This window comes from Ambystoma mexicanum, chromosome 2q (genome assembly GCF_040938575.1).
Source record: "Ambystoma mexicanum isolate Mex_15411 chromosome 2q, UKY_AmexF1_1, whole genome shotgun sequence".
Lineage (NCBI taxonomy): Eukaryota > Metazoa > Chordata > Amphibia > Caudata > Ambystomatidae > Ambystoma > Ambystoma mexicanum.
This window is the reverse complement of record NC_090924.1, coordinates 637,946,447-637,963,513: the sequence shown is the minus strand read 5'-3', so window position 1 is coordinate 637,963,513 and position 17,067 is coordinate 637,946,447. Positions and strand designations below refer to the sequence as shown.

The window sequence follows — 17,067 nt, the reverse complement described above, 5'->3', positions numbered from 1 at the left end:
TAAGAGAAGAATTGCCTTCTATCTTAGTGCCAGTAACTGGAGTCAATTACTATAAAGTGTAAATGTGAAATCTATCGAAGTCACTTACTAACACTCTCACCAAACAACATGAGTGTTTATTTAACTTGCAATCAATGTGTTAGGTAAAACATTTATACAGGGGACTTGCAATACAGAACGGTTCAACCACTACATCAAAAACATCCACTTTTGCAAACCCGCAACCTCAACTGATTTCACACCCACACGCCAAGTCTACCGTTACAAAAAAAAAACTTAAATCAAAGAAACTTTTTTGGCCCCCATTTCCCCTTTTGCTTTACACCCCAAACATGCACTCATGGGAACCCAAAGTGCTCTGATGTGGTGCTCCGTCAAGTCATCCTGTACAGCTGGGCCGCTGGGCCATAGCACCGCGTCTGTCGAGTATATGGTGTCTGCAGACCTCTTTTTCACCATGTACGGAAGACTGGTCCCCACATTGAGGTGCTGCAGCTGAGTGGTGCGGACAGGAGACACCCAACATCTTGGAAAGCTTGGGCTCCTATCTGGCTTGCCAAATTTGTAGGGGCGGGCCCCGTAATCACCTCAACCCAAGCAGGCCCACCACTTGAAGAATGAGTGCATGCTTTGTACATAAAGTAAGGTTATTGTACATTCATCCGTGGAGCAGTTAGATGGTGAAGCAGGACCAGACTATTCCAAGTCTCAACAAACCACATCAGTTGGCATCTTTTATACTTTTTTGCAGCAGTTAAAACACTCCCAGATACTTCATTGGAATCTATTTGATCACTGCGCAGCCCATAATTTCACTGACGAAAATTTTGACTGCAATACTCCTACGTCCTGTCCCCTTTCTTCCATACTTGTGGGACATTCCGTCCTTTGGGATGGGACAGGAGCATTTTAAAGCATAAAAAAAGTACTTATTATTTTGCCCTTCTTTTATGTTTACGCTGGGCCACCGCACGTGACTGAAGCCCTGCCTTCCTGAGCTCCACCCCGAGCATCACCCTTCAGTACTTTTCTCTGCGCGGTCTGGGTCAGACGCACTTGCATCACAGGGAATATTTTTCTTTTTGTTGCTTGTCCTTCATGCCTGCTCCGGTTCCACGGTCATCTTTTCCTCCGTCTATGCCGGAGCGTCTGGGATTCATATCCTGTTCATCCTGCGAATGTCGTTTCCCAAGGGCAGATCCCCAGTTGCCTGGAGTGCTTAAGCCCGGAACACCGTTGGGACTCGTGCTTCTACTGCGACTCCCTCTCCGTCCGGGCACTCCAGCGTCGGCTTGTCAGGTGGGAGGAGGTGTTTCAGCGCGTTCCTCCACCACATTTAAGGCAGTTCATTGAAGAAAAAAGGAAACGGCCAGTAAGTGTGTTCCTTTTTAGGGCACCCCGGCCAGGGGACTCCTTCACAGGGTCTTCTGGGTCCGGCAGGAGAGCAAGTGGCTCTGTTAGCAGGGATCTCACTGAGGTGTCCTGAAAGGGATCTAACCGGCTCTCCGTAGTTTCCTCCGAGGACCCCCGCAAAGGGGCTGCCAAAACCAGACCTTCCGAGTACCCCTTTTGGGGGCTAAAGTTACGCCCAGTATTTCTAGCGCTGTTGTCGCCGGGGTCAGCCCTGAGGTTTCCACATCGGGAACTAAGTGTACCGAGTTTCGGCTCAAGGTCCCTCTCAAGGTGACAAAATGTACCAGGGTTGTCCCTGAGGTTCCCCTTATTGGCACTATATCTAACACCAGTAGGATTGAGGGGCCCCCTTTGAGGATTCTGGCTTCAGGGAGTGTCTCTAAACCTTCCCACACTCAAACCTGTTGTAGAACAGATCCTGCTGAGGGGGCAAAGAAGCCGGTTAAACACCTTAACTCTTCGAGTACCGGCTCCGCTGAGATTCCCTTGCTTGGGGCTAATTCTTTAGCAGTCTCTAAGGTGTCTCAGAAACACTCTAGATCTGCTAGCACTGGCTCTGCCGAGGTTCCTTGTCTCAAGGCTAAAATGAAACATAAGACCCCTGTCTCTCCTGTGGTGACTACAGCCTCTTTTACACCTGTGACGCAGTTCGCCTCAGGTGTTGACAAAATGGCAGTCCAACCCCACAGCGTCCATTTTGTCCGCCTCTCTTACACCAACATACACCACAGCTGGTGCTGAGGGGCCTGTTTTTGGGGCAGAGCAGCCTTTTCTTCTCCATGTGGACAATAAGAACCCTTTACGCCCTACAATGGATTGGCGTGCTCAGACTTTGCTGCCGCATACAGTCTCGCTCCCTCCTACGTCCACGCCTTTGATCTACCTGGATCCAGTTGGTGGGGGACCAGCCTGGAAACCATCCTCTTTGCGATCCTGAAGGTATCCCCCTTCCGAGCAGCCTCTGCCCACTCCAGTGCCTAGACTTTCACCCGAGGATGTGTTTTTTGGCAAGTTTCAGACGCATATGCATTCTGGTCCCATGAAGGCGTACTTTAAGGATTTATTTATAAGGAAATCTATCCTAAGCCGCCTGAACCGGCCGACTCTATTTAAGCTTTTCACAACCGGGTGCTGGTTATGATGGCATTGCTAGACATCCCAATACCCAAGCCCCCAGCTCCACAAGAGAGGGTACTTTCTGGAGCCTTCACTCTGTTGACACACAAGTGCACCGGCCTGGTCCTTCAGAAGGACGCCCTGGCTGAGGCCCATAAGGTCTGGGAAAAACCTCATTCCGAGCAGCACCATTCTTAACTTTCCATAACCATAAGGTTGTGCTTTGCACTCGCCCGTCCTTCCTTCCTAAAGGAATTCCATTTGAACCAGCCAATATCTTTACCAGTCTTCTTCCCAAACCCGGTCTGTCAGGCTGGGAGGGTTCTAGACAACCTAGATGTAAGGCATGCTCTGAAATTCTATCTCGATAGAATGAGGGAACTCAGAAGCTCCTCACAACTCTTTGTTGCGTTTGGTGACCCTAAGGGGAAACGGCCTTAAAAACATCCATCTCCCGTTGTATAGCTTCATGTATTTCCGAGGCCTTCAACCAAGGGCATTCATGCACATCTGGTCGTGGCAAAGTGACTGCTGTTGCCTTCCAAAAATACGTCCCTTGGGAGTCCATTGCAAAAGCGGCTATGTGGGCCTCCCCATCGACTTTTTGCAGACATTACTCTCTTGACCTGATCTCCCAGGCAGAAGCAGTTCTTAAGAATTTGTTCCAATAAGGGAAGTTTCCATCCACCCGTAATACCTATGTTCAGTGCTTGGGAATCTTCGACAAGTATGGAGGACAGGGGACGCAACGTAGGAGTATGACGAAGTTACTCCCTGTAGTCTTACTCCTAGACCACGGTCCTCTTTCCTCCATATGCATGCCTGCCCGCCGACCCCTCTATCAAGTATCCTCTATTGTTGCTAAATGGTCCTAGACCTGGCGATTAAAAAGGACTGAAGGGCGATGCACGGGGGGGCAGAGCTCAGAAAGACTGAGCTTTGGTTACATGCAGTGGCCCCACAGAGAAATAAAAGAATGACAAATACATTTTTGATGCTTTAAAGTGCTCCGGACATGTCCCGAAGGATGGAATGTCCCACAAGTTTGGAGGAAAGGGGACTATGGACTAGGAGTAAGGTAGTCACTACAGTGAGTAACTTTGTCATTACGGCACGGTGCAGTGATCAGGTAGATCACTTCTGCCTGCCTGCCTCGGCCTGCAACCCCCCCCATTAACCTTTACTGTGGTACACTCCTGTGTGTTCCGCCGACATCCTTGTACCCCAGCAACATCAGCTCCTCCCACTTACGTGGGGCGGTGCTGACGCCGCAGGGTCCTATTTTATCTTATCCACCCGCCCCTGTTACTGCGTCGAAGGACAGCGGGGCACACCACCGCAACACCCGCTCTGCTTGGGCGCAGTAATGGAGGTCAAGATTTTCGCACCGGCGCAGTTGTAGTAATGACGCCACAATCATGGCGACATTGTGGTATGATTCCCCTTATTGCAATCCACACCCCAAACATGATTGGACAAAAACTTCTTCAAAGAAATCCCATCTTTTCCCAATTCCCCTAACCCTAGTTATCAATACGGCGTGTGCAACATGAAATCCTTGTAATCATGGGGACCTTTTCTGACCACCCCACCAATATGCAGGCATTGAAATTAAGATTTGAGGAGCTAGATGCAGCTTCTGGTTACTTTGTATGGCCCAGTGATCAGGACTGATCACTGTTAAACGAGGAGCTAATATATATGGTGCTGCTGCAAATCTTCCACATAAGATGCAAACTTTACTTTTTGTCCATTACATACAGTACTTGTCAGTCAACATCTGACACATTTTTTGGAATACAAGGCCTAGAGGCCAACTAACAGCACATCTCCCATCCGTCCCCATCATGTGGTGCTCTATAGAAACCACGCTACCCATTGTGAGGGGTCAGTAAGGCGAGGTGGACAACTGCTTGTGTTATTCTGAAAATCATTTTATGAAAGAAAAAAGTTTAAAATAAACCCTTGCTAGTCCTACTCTATCAGGAAATTCCCTACCTGGTCTAAACACTAAGAGAATAAAACCTAACATAAACAAATGGACCGTCAGGCTAAAAAACAAAACATTCAGAGGAAATTATAAACAACATAAAAGAGTGAACAATAAATAACCATTAATTTAGATGGCCTTCACCTGTCGGTAACCTCCTTCCCCAGGGTTGTCCAAAGTCAACTTCCCAAATGTTCAAAGGAAAAGGAAAGTCTTGAATTGGTTCCGAACAAAGGTTCACCAAACAAAAGTCCACTGGTAACATTTCCTCTGCTTTCTGTTGAAAAGATCCCCTTACGATTCCAGCCAAGATAATAGCACCAATGGTAATCCTGGATTTCCTCTTTCCAAGATTGTTTTGCCACAGTTCAAACAATAAATTAACAACTTCTCCTTCTACAACTGTATAAGTAGTTATGGCCTCTGTAGTGCATTTGGTATAAATATCAGGATGCTTCTTCTTGGGTTGTTGCTTTCCTCCCGACAACCACACTTCTATTACTGTTACACAGGCAGGGTGGAAATGGCTGAAACAGTTGACACAGTTGGAACAATCGCAACCAGGATTTTAATTTAAGCTTGGTACATGAAATACGAGAGGGCATATGCATCTTTTGGGTTCTTGATGATCTTGTAAAATTTCCAGTGTTTTTTTTTTACAGGAAAAATAGCTTTTGAATGACTTTCAAATAGATTTGCATTGTATATATCAATGCCACGCCAAAAAAGGAATTAAAGATCGTCATTTTGGCAGCCTTATGATGGGAATCTGCCATGATTTCCATTTTAGTGAAATTGAGTGTGAACCAGAAAGTGATCATGTGCTAGTCGTACAAATCAAAGCGAAAGCAGAAACGCATACTCCGAATATCCTTATTAATATTTACGATCCTCCAGCTAAAGATTGCACATTTGACATCCAGAACGCCTTGGATATGGTATTGACTAATTGGTTGATAATAGAAGGCAATGAGATTGTAATATTAACTTAAGAATGCGTAACTCCCTAACTGATAGCGGATTACTAAACTGCATTGAAATCGAGACACTCATTAAACAGTGGTCATTTGAAATGGCCTCCTCCAGTGGCCCTCTCTTTATGTCCTCTGGAAAGCCCTATACTACCTCTTATGATAGGGAGATTGTGATGGTACGGCGCGAACATAAACGAGAGCTTCAGAAGTTATTGAAACTCCCGATTTCTTGGGATGAATACTCTGCCCTAAGAAAACAAAGGGTTAATGTATATAAGAGATGGTGTAAGAACCATCGTCTGGAGAAAGTAAATTCCCAATGGCAGACATTGATGTGTGCATTGCAGATGGGAGAGTGTAGGTCCATATGGAAGGTCCTGAACAAAGTGAGAGGTAATAACTGTCCAAATCCCCTCAATGCTGTAGGGGAATTAGCTTGGGTAGACTACCTCACTAAAAATATGTATGTTAAGGACATGGATGATTTTGATATTCAGACTTAGAGATCATCGATATAATCATCAAATCTAGTAGTTTTAGAGCTCCTGGACCTAATGGCCTTGCTTCTGTTGTTGTGAAAGCTGGTCCCTTGTTCTGATGAATTTATACAATAAGGTATGTTATGAGAAATGCATTCCAGGGTCCCGGACATCATTGATTCTAATACCAGTGTGTAAGGCAGGACCTAGTACACTGCCAGAAAACTATCGCATACTTTCACTCCTTGACACAACTAGTGAAATATTTGCTGCCATTGTTCTGTCCCATCTCCAAGTATGGTCTGATGCTAGCCAGATACTCCATCCGTGTCTGTCTGGTTTTCGTACTGGGTCTGGCTCTCTGGACAACATCAGAATCCTGGATGCCATCATGAATAGGGCTAAACAGCGAACAAGCCCTTCCACTGTGGGCAATTCTGCGTGACCTCCAGTGCCCTAATTGGCTACTTGAGATCCTTGTCAAGCTCCATCGGAATAACACAGCTAGTGTGCGTCTGGATAAATATGGTCGGCTGTCCAGGCCGATTATGATTAACAGGGGTGTTAGACAGGGATGTCTATTGGTGGCCATCCTTTTCAATCTTTACACTGCAAAATTGATACGACGCCTGGAAAAGCATGCACATAGCCCAGCTCGATTTGCCACAACAAGGGTCTCGGTATTATTGTATGCTGATGATCTTGTTGTGGTGGATCATACTATCGTGGGCATGAAAGATATGCTGGAAGAACTGGGTTGCTTCCCTGCCGAACATGATATGATTGTGAATCTGAAAAAGACCAAATGTATGCTTGTATCCTCTAGAAAGGTTAATAGGCTTATCATGGAAATTAGTTGGGGAACAATTGACTGTTAACATTTATCTAGGAGTGGAAATGGATTGCAAACTTGGCTACCAAACTTTGATTGATAGTAGGATACAACGCACTAGGCAGATCACGTTATTGGTACATACATTTGTTTCTCAATATGCAGGCTATACATTAAAAGGAATAATGCTCCTATATCATCAATGGTTTGTTCCCGTCGTGTCCTATGGCCTGCAGCTCTTGCCCTTGGAAATTTGTCCTGGTTGGACAAGAAAGAAGGTTTCTTCTAGCGGACTATATTGAGCTTGCCCCCGACATGTCCAATACAATATATAAGAGCAGAGTTTAGCTTGATGTCATTAAAAGCAATGATCCAATGCCAGCAATCCTTGCTGCCTTTTGAAAGCATTGAGTCATCCAACCAGCCAATTGCTTAGAATCATTGGGAAGGATGTAATTGTGTTTAAATCTAACAATGGTGCAAGTAATACCTATGACACATTGTGTATTGCATTTTATATTGATCTGAATTGGACCTGGGTGCGATCCAAGTGTGGGAGATTTAAAGCCATCAAAAGGGCCTTTAAAAACAAAGCATGGCTCTGAGACTGTGAGAATAACTTCATATACCTAAGTGGATTGCGCAATTATAAGTACTTGGAAGGTATTCATCATAAGTATCTCAGCCCCCAGGTGTACTTAACTATATGTCCAAATCATTAAGTGCACAGATTTTGATTACTCATGCGCCTTAATCTACTGTCTGTGAGAGCACTTCTGGTTCTCAATGGAAACATGCACAAGATCTACGTATGTGTCGCATGTGTGGAATAGATCATAACCTGGAGACAGTTAGACATGTTCTTACTGAATGTCCAACAATGGAATGTGGGATATATTGACCCAACTCAGCTGTGCTTCCCCACATCACAAAGCTGCATTTCAGCAGAAACAGCAAAATAGCTGTGCTGGCTTCTGTGAGCTCCATGGCATCAAAACTGCGTTTTGCAGCAACAAAAAGATGGCTACACTGTCTTGCCAAGCACACATTGGGCAGGATGGAACAAGGGGACACACTGAGGGAGCGTGCCAGTGTGCTATAATGGAATAAAGTGAAAAAGCAGCGTGGCTTTGCTGTCAGCCCAAAATCCCCATTAAAAAGGAAACATTTTCACCTTTAAAATAATGCTTTTGATGCTATTTTCATGTGCTTTTCCTTAAACTACTGTTATTAATAAGGCCCTACCATGCTCATTATATCCCATTGTGCTTCAGCAAAACCAAGCATGATTTCTAATTGACGGGCGCTGTCAAACCAACTCTGTGAAAAATCAACAAAGGAACTTCACTTTTACCCGCACGGGGAAACGCGTTCATTTTCTTCACAAAGTATCAAAGATCAGTAGTTCAAAGGAACTCCAGCTATTTTGGCAATTTCAATGCATCTGTACTTAAAACAAAACTCTGGCATACAAGAAAATAACTATGGCTGCAAAACATTGTGGGAATCTGATGGAGATGCAAAACTGATTTTTTAAAAAGAAATGCCAGCTTGCACCACACGTGTGTTAAAAAAAAAATAGGCTTTGCAAACTAAAGTAGAAAAATGCCTGTTTTACAAAGTACAACTGTTGAATGAAAGCCTGCCATTACCTAGCAATGTGAAGGGGTTGGCTGCTGTTGAAAATACACACATGGGCTATTTTATTCCACAGGCTTGTTTTAATTCGGGACCAAATATAAGAAAATAAAGGTTTGAAACTGCATTGGCTGGATTTTGCAAGCTCTCAAAAACAGGTTATTTCAATTGGCAGAACTAAGGCTTCCCCCAAAGAAAGGAATCACCATAAACTCTCAGCAGATACTAACACCCCAGTGATAATTACGAAGTTGGACAGATTCTGGTCTGGACTGAACCCCCCGACAATTGAACTCCCAGGACAAGGAAGTGTGAAGTGGGGAAGGGGCAATAAACCTTCAATCAAGCTGGGAATCCCCCACCTAGCTCTGGAGGAAATGACAGTTGGTGGCGGCTGAAGAGAAAAAGAAAATGGTCCAGTTACAGACAAAGGACTGCCATTTGTTTCCAAAGACTATTGATTAATACAAATGTAAAGACCTTTATCTCTGCAGCAAGACTTTGAAAACATTTTGCAGTTTAAAAGTGATTTTGTGGGGTATAATTCGAAACATTGTAGAATTCACTGACACCTTGGGAACAGAAATGGCAAAGAATGGGGGATTATAAGAAAAGTATCCATGACCCCATTGCGAATTTTCATAGTTACCTCCCTTATGATAAGTTATGGAATTTTAGGCTGAATCATTCATCTCAAAATTACCAAAAAGTATTAGAAGGGCGAAACAATGTCTCACAGATTTCAGAGTTGGAATGGAATGTTCTGCATAAAATATGTAACCTATTTATGTAAGTTGCTAAGAGACTTCAACTGTAAAAATGTACCATTTATGGCAAAATCGGATTTTAGCTAAAGTAACTGTGGGAGGTTTTTGAACATTGTAAAACTCGCCTCTTAAATCTGACATGTTATCCTGAAATCCAACCAATTGAGAGCGAGGGACTAGCACCCCTGACCAATCCCGTCAGTTAGAGGTTTGTTTAGCTGAGCCTGCCCAGCCATATACTTTGATGATGTCACTATGCATTACAAATAAGCGTCACTGACAAGACTTTAGAAAGACACTCTTCCTGATTTTCCTGCGCCGGCGTTACTGTTCCATTCATCCTGCTGAGTCCAGATTCCAACTACAAGGCCTAAGCATTGCTGACCCTTCCAACAAGGCCTCAATTCTAAAACCCCAAATAATCAAGGGAGAAAGTGGTATCAGGATGCTTCCCAAAGAATACCACAGCTAATTGCTGCCCACCAACTGCATCCAGCAGTACCAGTGCCATCCAGCGACCAAAATTACCATCCGGTGAGTCAACCTTGCCCAGCTGTCTTTTGCCCAGCTGTCTTTTGCCCAGCTGTCCTTTGCCAGGCGCACTGCCGTGTGGCGACCAGAACGTGTTGACGGTCCAAAAATCCCAAACTAACAGTGGACTGTAAGTATAATCCCTAGCCCATAGAAATCCATAGTCTATCTTGTCTTGCATTTGTCCTTATCCCACACTCTAAGCCATCCTATCCTATCCTTATCCTGATAACTTGTTAAAACTGTCAGAATTATCTGCTCAACCCTGCTCTTGATTCTAGTGCTAGCGCCTTCTCTTTTTGCATTTTTGTCTGGTGTAAACTGTAAGCCCTTAGTTATATTTCGAGTAATCCAACTTATTTCCATATATTTTATTGTTGGGGTTGAGCACTGGGGTGGTAAGGTTGACCTCACGAACAACCTTGGTGCTTACTCTATTCCTCTTCAACAATATAGTCTAGATAATTCATGTCAAGTAAATTTTGCCTTTCTTTCAAAACTGAAGTCTTCATTTTGACCGCTTTTTTATGTGAAAACTGAACCCCATTTCAACCTGAAAATCTCATTCAAAACTGCAGCTACAGCCATTCCTTCACTTCAGTAATATCCCTGTGATGTACCTTTGTTCCCCAGACGAAAAACCGCATCACGATTTGCAATATTTCAACCGTATTTTTAAAGAAACCGTTTGAGAAAGTTTACACGGAAATTGAAGGGAAATGCAACTTTTACACGTGTCATTTGGCTGCAATCCGTTTTGAACTTTCCACTCGTTTTTCGAATTGTATGCTCTTGGTAATCCATTGTTTGTGATTGTTAGTATCTTTGCATTATTGCTTTAGTGAGGAATTTTATTTGTTTAAAGGTTTTTAGCACACATTCATTATTTATTTGTCCATTTCCAAGTGTCATTTCATAACATGCAAGGGGTTAAAATCCGTTTTCCCCTCCTTATTTAGGGAGGAAAGGTCATCTTATTCCTGATTACCTGCTGCTTCTTTATATCCACTCGGAATTGATTATTTGTGGGTTGAGGGAACATTGCAGGGGGAAATCCTAACTTGGGTGCTATCGTTCCTAAATCAAAAAGTGCTCCTATTCCCTGGTGGTTTGTGTATGTTCCACTAGAAGGTTAAACCAAGTGCATTGCTTACATTCTCATTGTAATGATCACACCATTGGAGATTGCTGCCCCATATTTAAAATTTTATGATTCCTTTTGAATTTTAAAATAAATAAAACATATTGTATTTCACCAATCAACCTGGTTCATGGTCCATTGTGACCCGGGGTATTTGAAAAAGGGTTATGATACGAGTTGTGTACCATCTCATACAGTATGCCACTACTGTCCCGGGAGGATAGCTCAGTGGCAGCGTGCGCGTCTTGGAAGCAAGACGACACGAAGCAACAACAGGTTCGATCCCCGGGTCCGCGCTTAGAAACCTCTGGCTGTTTAAGCGCGTTATAAATACGTAACTAAGACAAAAAAAAAATACACAATTACGCAACTAAGAAAAACAATTCCTGTAACAGCGCCTCGATGCCTGCGGGCTGTGTGAGCGCTTTATAAATGTAAAATAAATCAATAAATCAATGAATCTGCATAAAATAAGGAGAAAAGCATCTCAGTTGTGCGCTACATACTAGGCCGAGACCAAGGTGTGCGTCACCTGATTGAAATCCTTAACAGAAATTGCTTTACAGAAGTAGATATCATCGCTATTACCATCACTTTGACTCTGTAGCAACTGTCCATTTTTGGAATTTATGTCTAAATACATCTTCTGAAGTTTTGATGATCGCACTTTATAATAAGTGGCATCAGCCATGTTGAATTTACCTGTTGATACTTTATGTATAACTACTGACTGCTCGATTAATATCTGATACCTGATAGTTATATGTTAGAACGAACAGCCCGAATGAATGTAAATTATGTTATGAATGAAAAGATGAAATTACGCGTTTTATTTTTATGTTAAATGTGCTGCTATTTTGATTTAACTGTACTGCCCATGAATTGTAGATGTAGATGACTGAGGAATTGAAGTATATATCTGATGGTTAATGTAAATGCTTTAATTTTGTAGAAGTTCATATGAACTAAAAACAACAATTAATAAATAAATTACTGTTACTGTGGAAACAGGCTCCTTTGTTCCGCAGTATGCCACTACTTCAACCAACTTCAATAAAACATCCACTGACAGTGTTATACACAACCACATTTCAGGTATTTCTGCATCAACTTTATACTTCAGGATTATTGGGCGTCTAAGGACAAGACACTTCAACTTCTTCAGGTAGGCAAGGCACTCTTCTTTCCTATGCTCCAAGAAAAGGGCATCATCTTCGCCTCTTCTGTCTGCCTTACTGCTTACCTGCCTCTACTTCAAGATTGACTTTCTCTCAACTTCAGCAGTCTCTGCATTACAGATTATTTCCTCTGTCTTATTTACAAGCACTCACCTCCCTTCCCCAGCTTTGTTCACACCGTCTTGAACCATGGACAATTAGATGTATTTTTTCTTATGCAAACAGTACCGCTTTCTCTATTAGTGCACATAATACATTTCCATTGTTAGAAATACTTTTCACAACGACAAACTGTTTATACTCTCTTCCACAGGTTACTTAGAGCTGGTAACAGTTACCGGCAAGGTTTTCTTAGTGTACCTGAATGCTGAGCTTCACTTATCGGCTCCAGGAACACTGCGGTTGCGGGCTACTTCACCTCCCCTACTATGGCTTTGGGCACACTTGGAACCCACACCCTTCTGCAGCACGGGTGTCTCGGGTCCGCCCATGCCAATTGGGAGTCTCCTTTACTCCTCTGTCCCTCGGCTTGCTTTCTGCTACGGAGTCACAGCTCTGCAATCACAGCCACTAGGTGAACCTGGGAAAACCTACACTCTCAGCATGTCTTTATCAGTGCAGCCATGGCACTGCAGTGTTTGAGAACACACGACCCTCCCAGAACTTTCAGGTTAAATCTGCTGTCTCCACACCCCTGCTTCCTCTCTGCCAGTCTTGTGCCCTTCTACTTCTGCTACTACTTCAGCCAGCCTCCCAGTTCCTGCTCCAGCTCTTTCCTCCGTCCCCCTTCTGCCTCATGGGTGGGGCAATTGGTTTCGGGTGGAAGCCATTAATGTCAATTGCCTGACCCTTGCAGAGGCTGTTAGGCCTAATTGCCTGCCTTCTACATCTACATGCTTCTACAGCCCTCTTCTTCGTCGCACTCCCTATAGGATTCTGGGACATGTAGTTTACTTTATTAAAGTTAGGTATTTCTACTTCTTGTGTATTTTGAAGGGTAGATTTACTTCGCTTAGTAATTTAATAGAGAGGCTGTAGGTTTTAACTTTGTTGGAGGAAGATGATTTAAAGAATACAACATTTCCGCCATTCCTTGTAGTGTACCTTTTTGTATTGAGGAGGGCATTTGATTTTAGGGACCAAAAAGATTCTGTCTTTTGCTATAATATGCTTTGTGGTTACAAATTTAGGGTTTACCACCTTTGATTCCATAGGAGGTTGGGATAAATTAAAATAACAATAAGCCCTAACCTCTTCTGACATCTGTGTCAGAGGAAAACACACTCATCCCATAGAATCTCCTCATTTTCGTGGGCCATGTCTCCACTCAGGTGATCCTCCCGCAGTACACCACCCCCAAGGTTGGGGATCAGGAAGCTGCTGGGTTTCAGTGTGGGATACGCAGGATTCTTCACACTGTGTTGAAAGTGTTGACTGCGCCGAGTGCATCGTTATGTATGATGATCTGTTAATGCGTATCTACACTTCTACTTGGTTCATAGATAAGGCGTTGGTTTTGAAATGGTTTGGACTCTTGCCTCTGAAAAGGAAGCAGCAATGGGAGCTTGGTTTGAATCTCCACCTCCTCCAATGCCATTTTAGAATTGGGTGTTTTTGTGTTGCTCTTGTTTACCTATTGACAATATTTCCTGCTTCTCATTTCATTGGCCACCCTGTGAAGAACCCCCCTTCAGGTTGTAGCATCATTCTGAAGCTTGAGTTCTGGGGCTGCCTAAACACTAGGTAACTGGGCAGGTAAGGCATTGTGGTAGTGGCGTTCATTATGGGCCTGTGGCTATGTGACCTGCAAAATCTTCCATAAAACCAAATCAATCCAACAAACCATGGATCATGTGAAATATTTCCTGCTATGTCTAAATAGTTAATGTGAAACAAATCAGAACTGTTTATCTTCACTGACTCTTGTCCATCAAATGTCATTGTGTCCCCTCGGTCGGGATATATGTCCGTAGTTGAAAGCCAACCACCCATAATTCTATATATACTTGGAAATTAATGATAAAGCTTTGGTCAGCTATTTGATTGAATAGCTCGAGGTACCAGCCTACTTCTGCATGTCCTATGTACCTGTTATCAGTGCCTAATTCACTAAACATTCATATACATCTGTAATCGTCCATGATATTTCAATATGATAAGAATATCTGATAATCAATGTTCCTTTTTAGGAATTATTTAGCTCCTAGCTCAAATTGTTTGTTATATTGTCTTTCTTTGTTGATGAAGATAGTTACTAAAGAAAACATGCAAGTCTTTTGTCTGTGCCTTTTTTTAAAGTCTAGACTTTCAGGGGATGGCAGTTAAAGACATAATACTTCTCTGTCATGAAATGGAACTCCAAGTGCACTCAAAACGGATTCTTGGGCATTTGTTGTTTTAAAAAAAAAAACACGAACCCTGTAAATTGTAATGATGTTTTCTCTTGCTAACTAATTGTCTTTTGGAGACTTAAAATACACTAGGTTGCACTATTACAATTTGTCTTCAGTATTTCCTTGTGTAGTTGAAATAAAGTCTCAGCATTTCTCCAGCCTCTGCCCCACAAACCTCTGTCGCTTTCCATGATGTAATCCCCTCTCATGAGTCATGAATCCAGACATCCTTTGTTAATTATTGTTTTAGGAGATCCCATTTCTGTCAACAAGTATCACTTTATTAGGGGTTAATACACTTCCTGCTGCTCAAATAAATGAGAATACCAGAAAGCCTCGGTGTCACCTCATGGACTTTAAGGTAGAAATATGCCAATGGCTATTTTACTAAATCGCACCTTGGGTAGCTGTTTTGTGGAGACAAATGTATACAAAACCGAGCACAATTTGGAGCAAAATAAAGTGAATTGTAACTGTCCGGAACCGTTGTACCAAGCCAGATCTAATGAACCAACATTACAGGACATAACTCTCTCAATAACTGAGGAAAGGCTGCAGATCTGCAAGTTGCAACCGGATAACACTATCCTCTGAGTGTTCTTAATGATTTGTAGCTCTTAGTTTCTAAATGTGCCCCCTTGCTCCACTTACTGTTTAAATGTAATAAATGTACAGTTGCCAATTTGGAAGCCACAGTGGTGTATGATGGCATTTTGTAATGTTGCATTTTCTCTGTACTTAAATCCCAAAAGGTATATGTACCACGTTTTGACCAAAAACACCACCGTGACTGATCACAACCGAAATCTGCTTGTCGAAACAATTCGCTCTATCACCGAGATTCTTATCTGGGGAGATCAGAATGACAGCTCCGTGTTTGAGTAAGTGAACTCTGCCTTTTTAAATTGTTTTTCACGATATTCTTTTGCCAGGCAGAATGTTCATGTACTGTAAGAGATGTTTTGTTAGATTAATGTTTGTTCTATTGGGTTGTCCAACTATGGGCCTCGACCACTGGAATCGTGACTGGGTTTTTCAGGATATCCCTCATTAATATTCATAAGGAAAAATTAGCATACATTTAGAATAATTGTATCCAAATGTATCTCATGAATATAAATGAGGGCTAGCCTGAAAACATGACCTGGATCCGGCCCTCGAGGACTGGAGTTGGACAAACTACGAATGGGTCAGATGCTTAGGAGTTTTACAGCTTCACTTATGGATTTATTACAAATCTATAAAAATATGCAATAAATGCAGAGTGAAATTAAAGCCACGTCCAGTCTTTGTTTTTAATAATTGCATTTGCATTGTTCACCTCATCTGCTGTTCTCCAAATTAAAACTTTGAACTCAAATTTAGAGAAATAATGAAAATAAGTTTTTTTAATTGTGCCTTGAGATTTCTTGATTCACAGGGTTGTTTAATCATTCCCTCTCACAGTTCGTTCCTTACTGAGCAACTTTCTCTAGGATCTGGTTGAATGAAGAATCTTCTTTCTTCTGTGCCTATGATTAATTGCCATCTTGCGAGGATGGGAAAGCCCTGGCTTTTCTTACATTTATTAAATAATAAAATAATGCAGATAATTCCATCACTGAAAGGATTATCTGCTGATCAGATTCTTCCTTCATAAGCTGCATGTCAAAAGCATATTGTGTACTTGTTCATTGCTGAATCGGTATCCCGATTTGCAGCACTGCTCATATTCATTGCAGCCTCATCAAACTGATATCACACATGTGACTTCCCTGTAGGCCCAGATAAGCCCCCCCCACCTCCCCTCAGACAGGCTGGACCTTGCCCTACTGGCCGCAATGCAGCCTGGGGGATTGCCAATTTGCAACACCCTTCCCCAGAGACCACCAACCACCTTACAGGCAGTTGGCCTGGGAAAAGGAATCAAAGGGCACATCCATTCACAAAAGTCTTGGCCTCACTCCAGGGTGCTGCATATTTAAAGACCTATGATCCTCTTCAGAAGGGAATGTTCCATCTTGTTTCTCTCTGGTTTTGCCTTTTCTTCCTGTCCCCTCCACTTCCCCTATTGCAGAGCACTTTGGGTGTGATGTCAGAAGGGCAAAGCCCACTTCTTTCCAGAACAAAGATTGGACCACTAAGGAAGGGTAGCTTTAGGAATCCTCTTTTGGATTCCAACCCTTGAAGATTTCGTTTGGACCTTGCTGGGTGTGCAGTCGTTTCCAGAATCCTCCACTTGTGAGATGAAGGCAGGTGTTTGAAGACAAGAGGCAAGCTCTGTCCCCTACACATCCCCAGGGACCAATCCGGGTAAACCTGCTGCTAGAACAAGGCCTGCCTCTCTCCCACAGCTGTACCCAGGACCTCATTGTGTTGAAGGACCTGTGCCAGCCTCTCCCCGTGTTTAGGGGCATGAGAACAAGGACCCATCCTGTCCCTTAGTCTCTGAAAAGGGACTCACAGCACTCTAAGAGCCAAAACTGCTGGGATCCTAGTTATGTATGCTGTTGAACTGCTTGGAGTCGTGTATCAAGAACCGTTTGACACATTTGAACCACCAGGATCCCTGTTGCTGCCTTTTGCACTCTCCCGATGTTTGAATTGATCGCACAGTACGGAGAAATCTGATTCAG

The 17,067-nt window shown here is 43.0% G+C and overlaps 1 protein-coding gene across 3 annotated transcripts in view; it reads left to right on the top strand.

The window, feature by feature from the left end:
* The window catches only part of CLEC16A (C-type lectin domain containing 16A), a 1,932,649-nt gene that overhangs the window by 117,882 nt on the left and 1,797,700 nt on the right, over positions 1-17,067 (top strand). For all 3 annotated transcript variants that reach the window (XM_069647805.1, XM_069647806.1, XM_069647807.1), the window contains exon 2: positions 15,205-15,333. In XM_069647805.1, the coding sequence (XP_069503906.1) occupies positions 15,205-15,333 (129 nt within the window). The remainder of the gene's footprint in view (positions 1-15,204; positions 15,334-17,067) is intronic.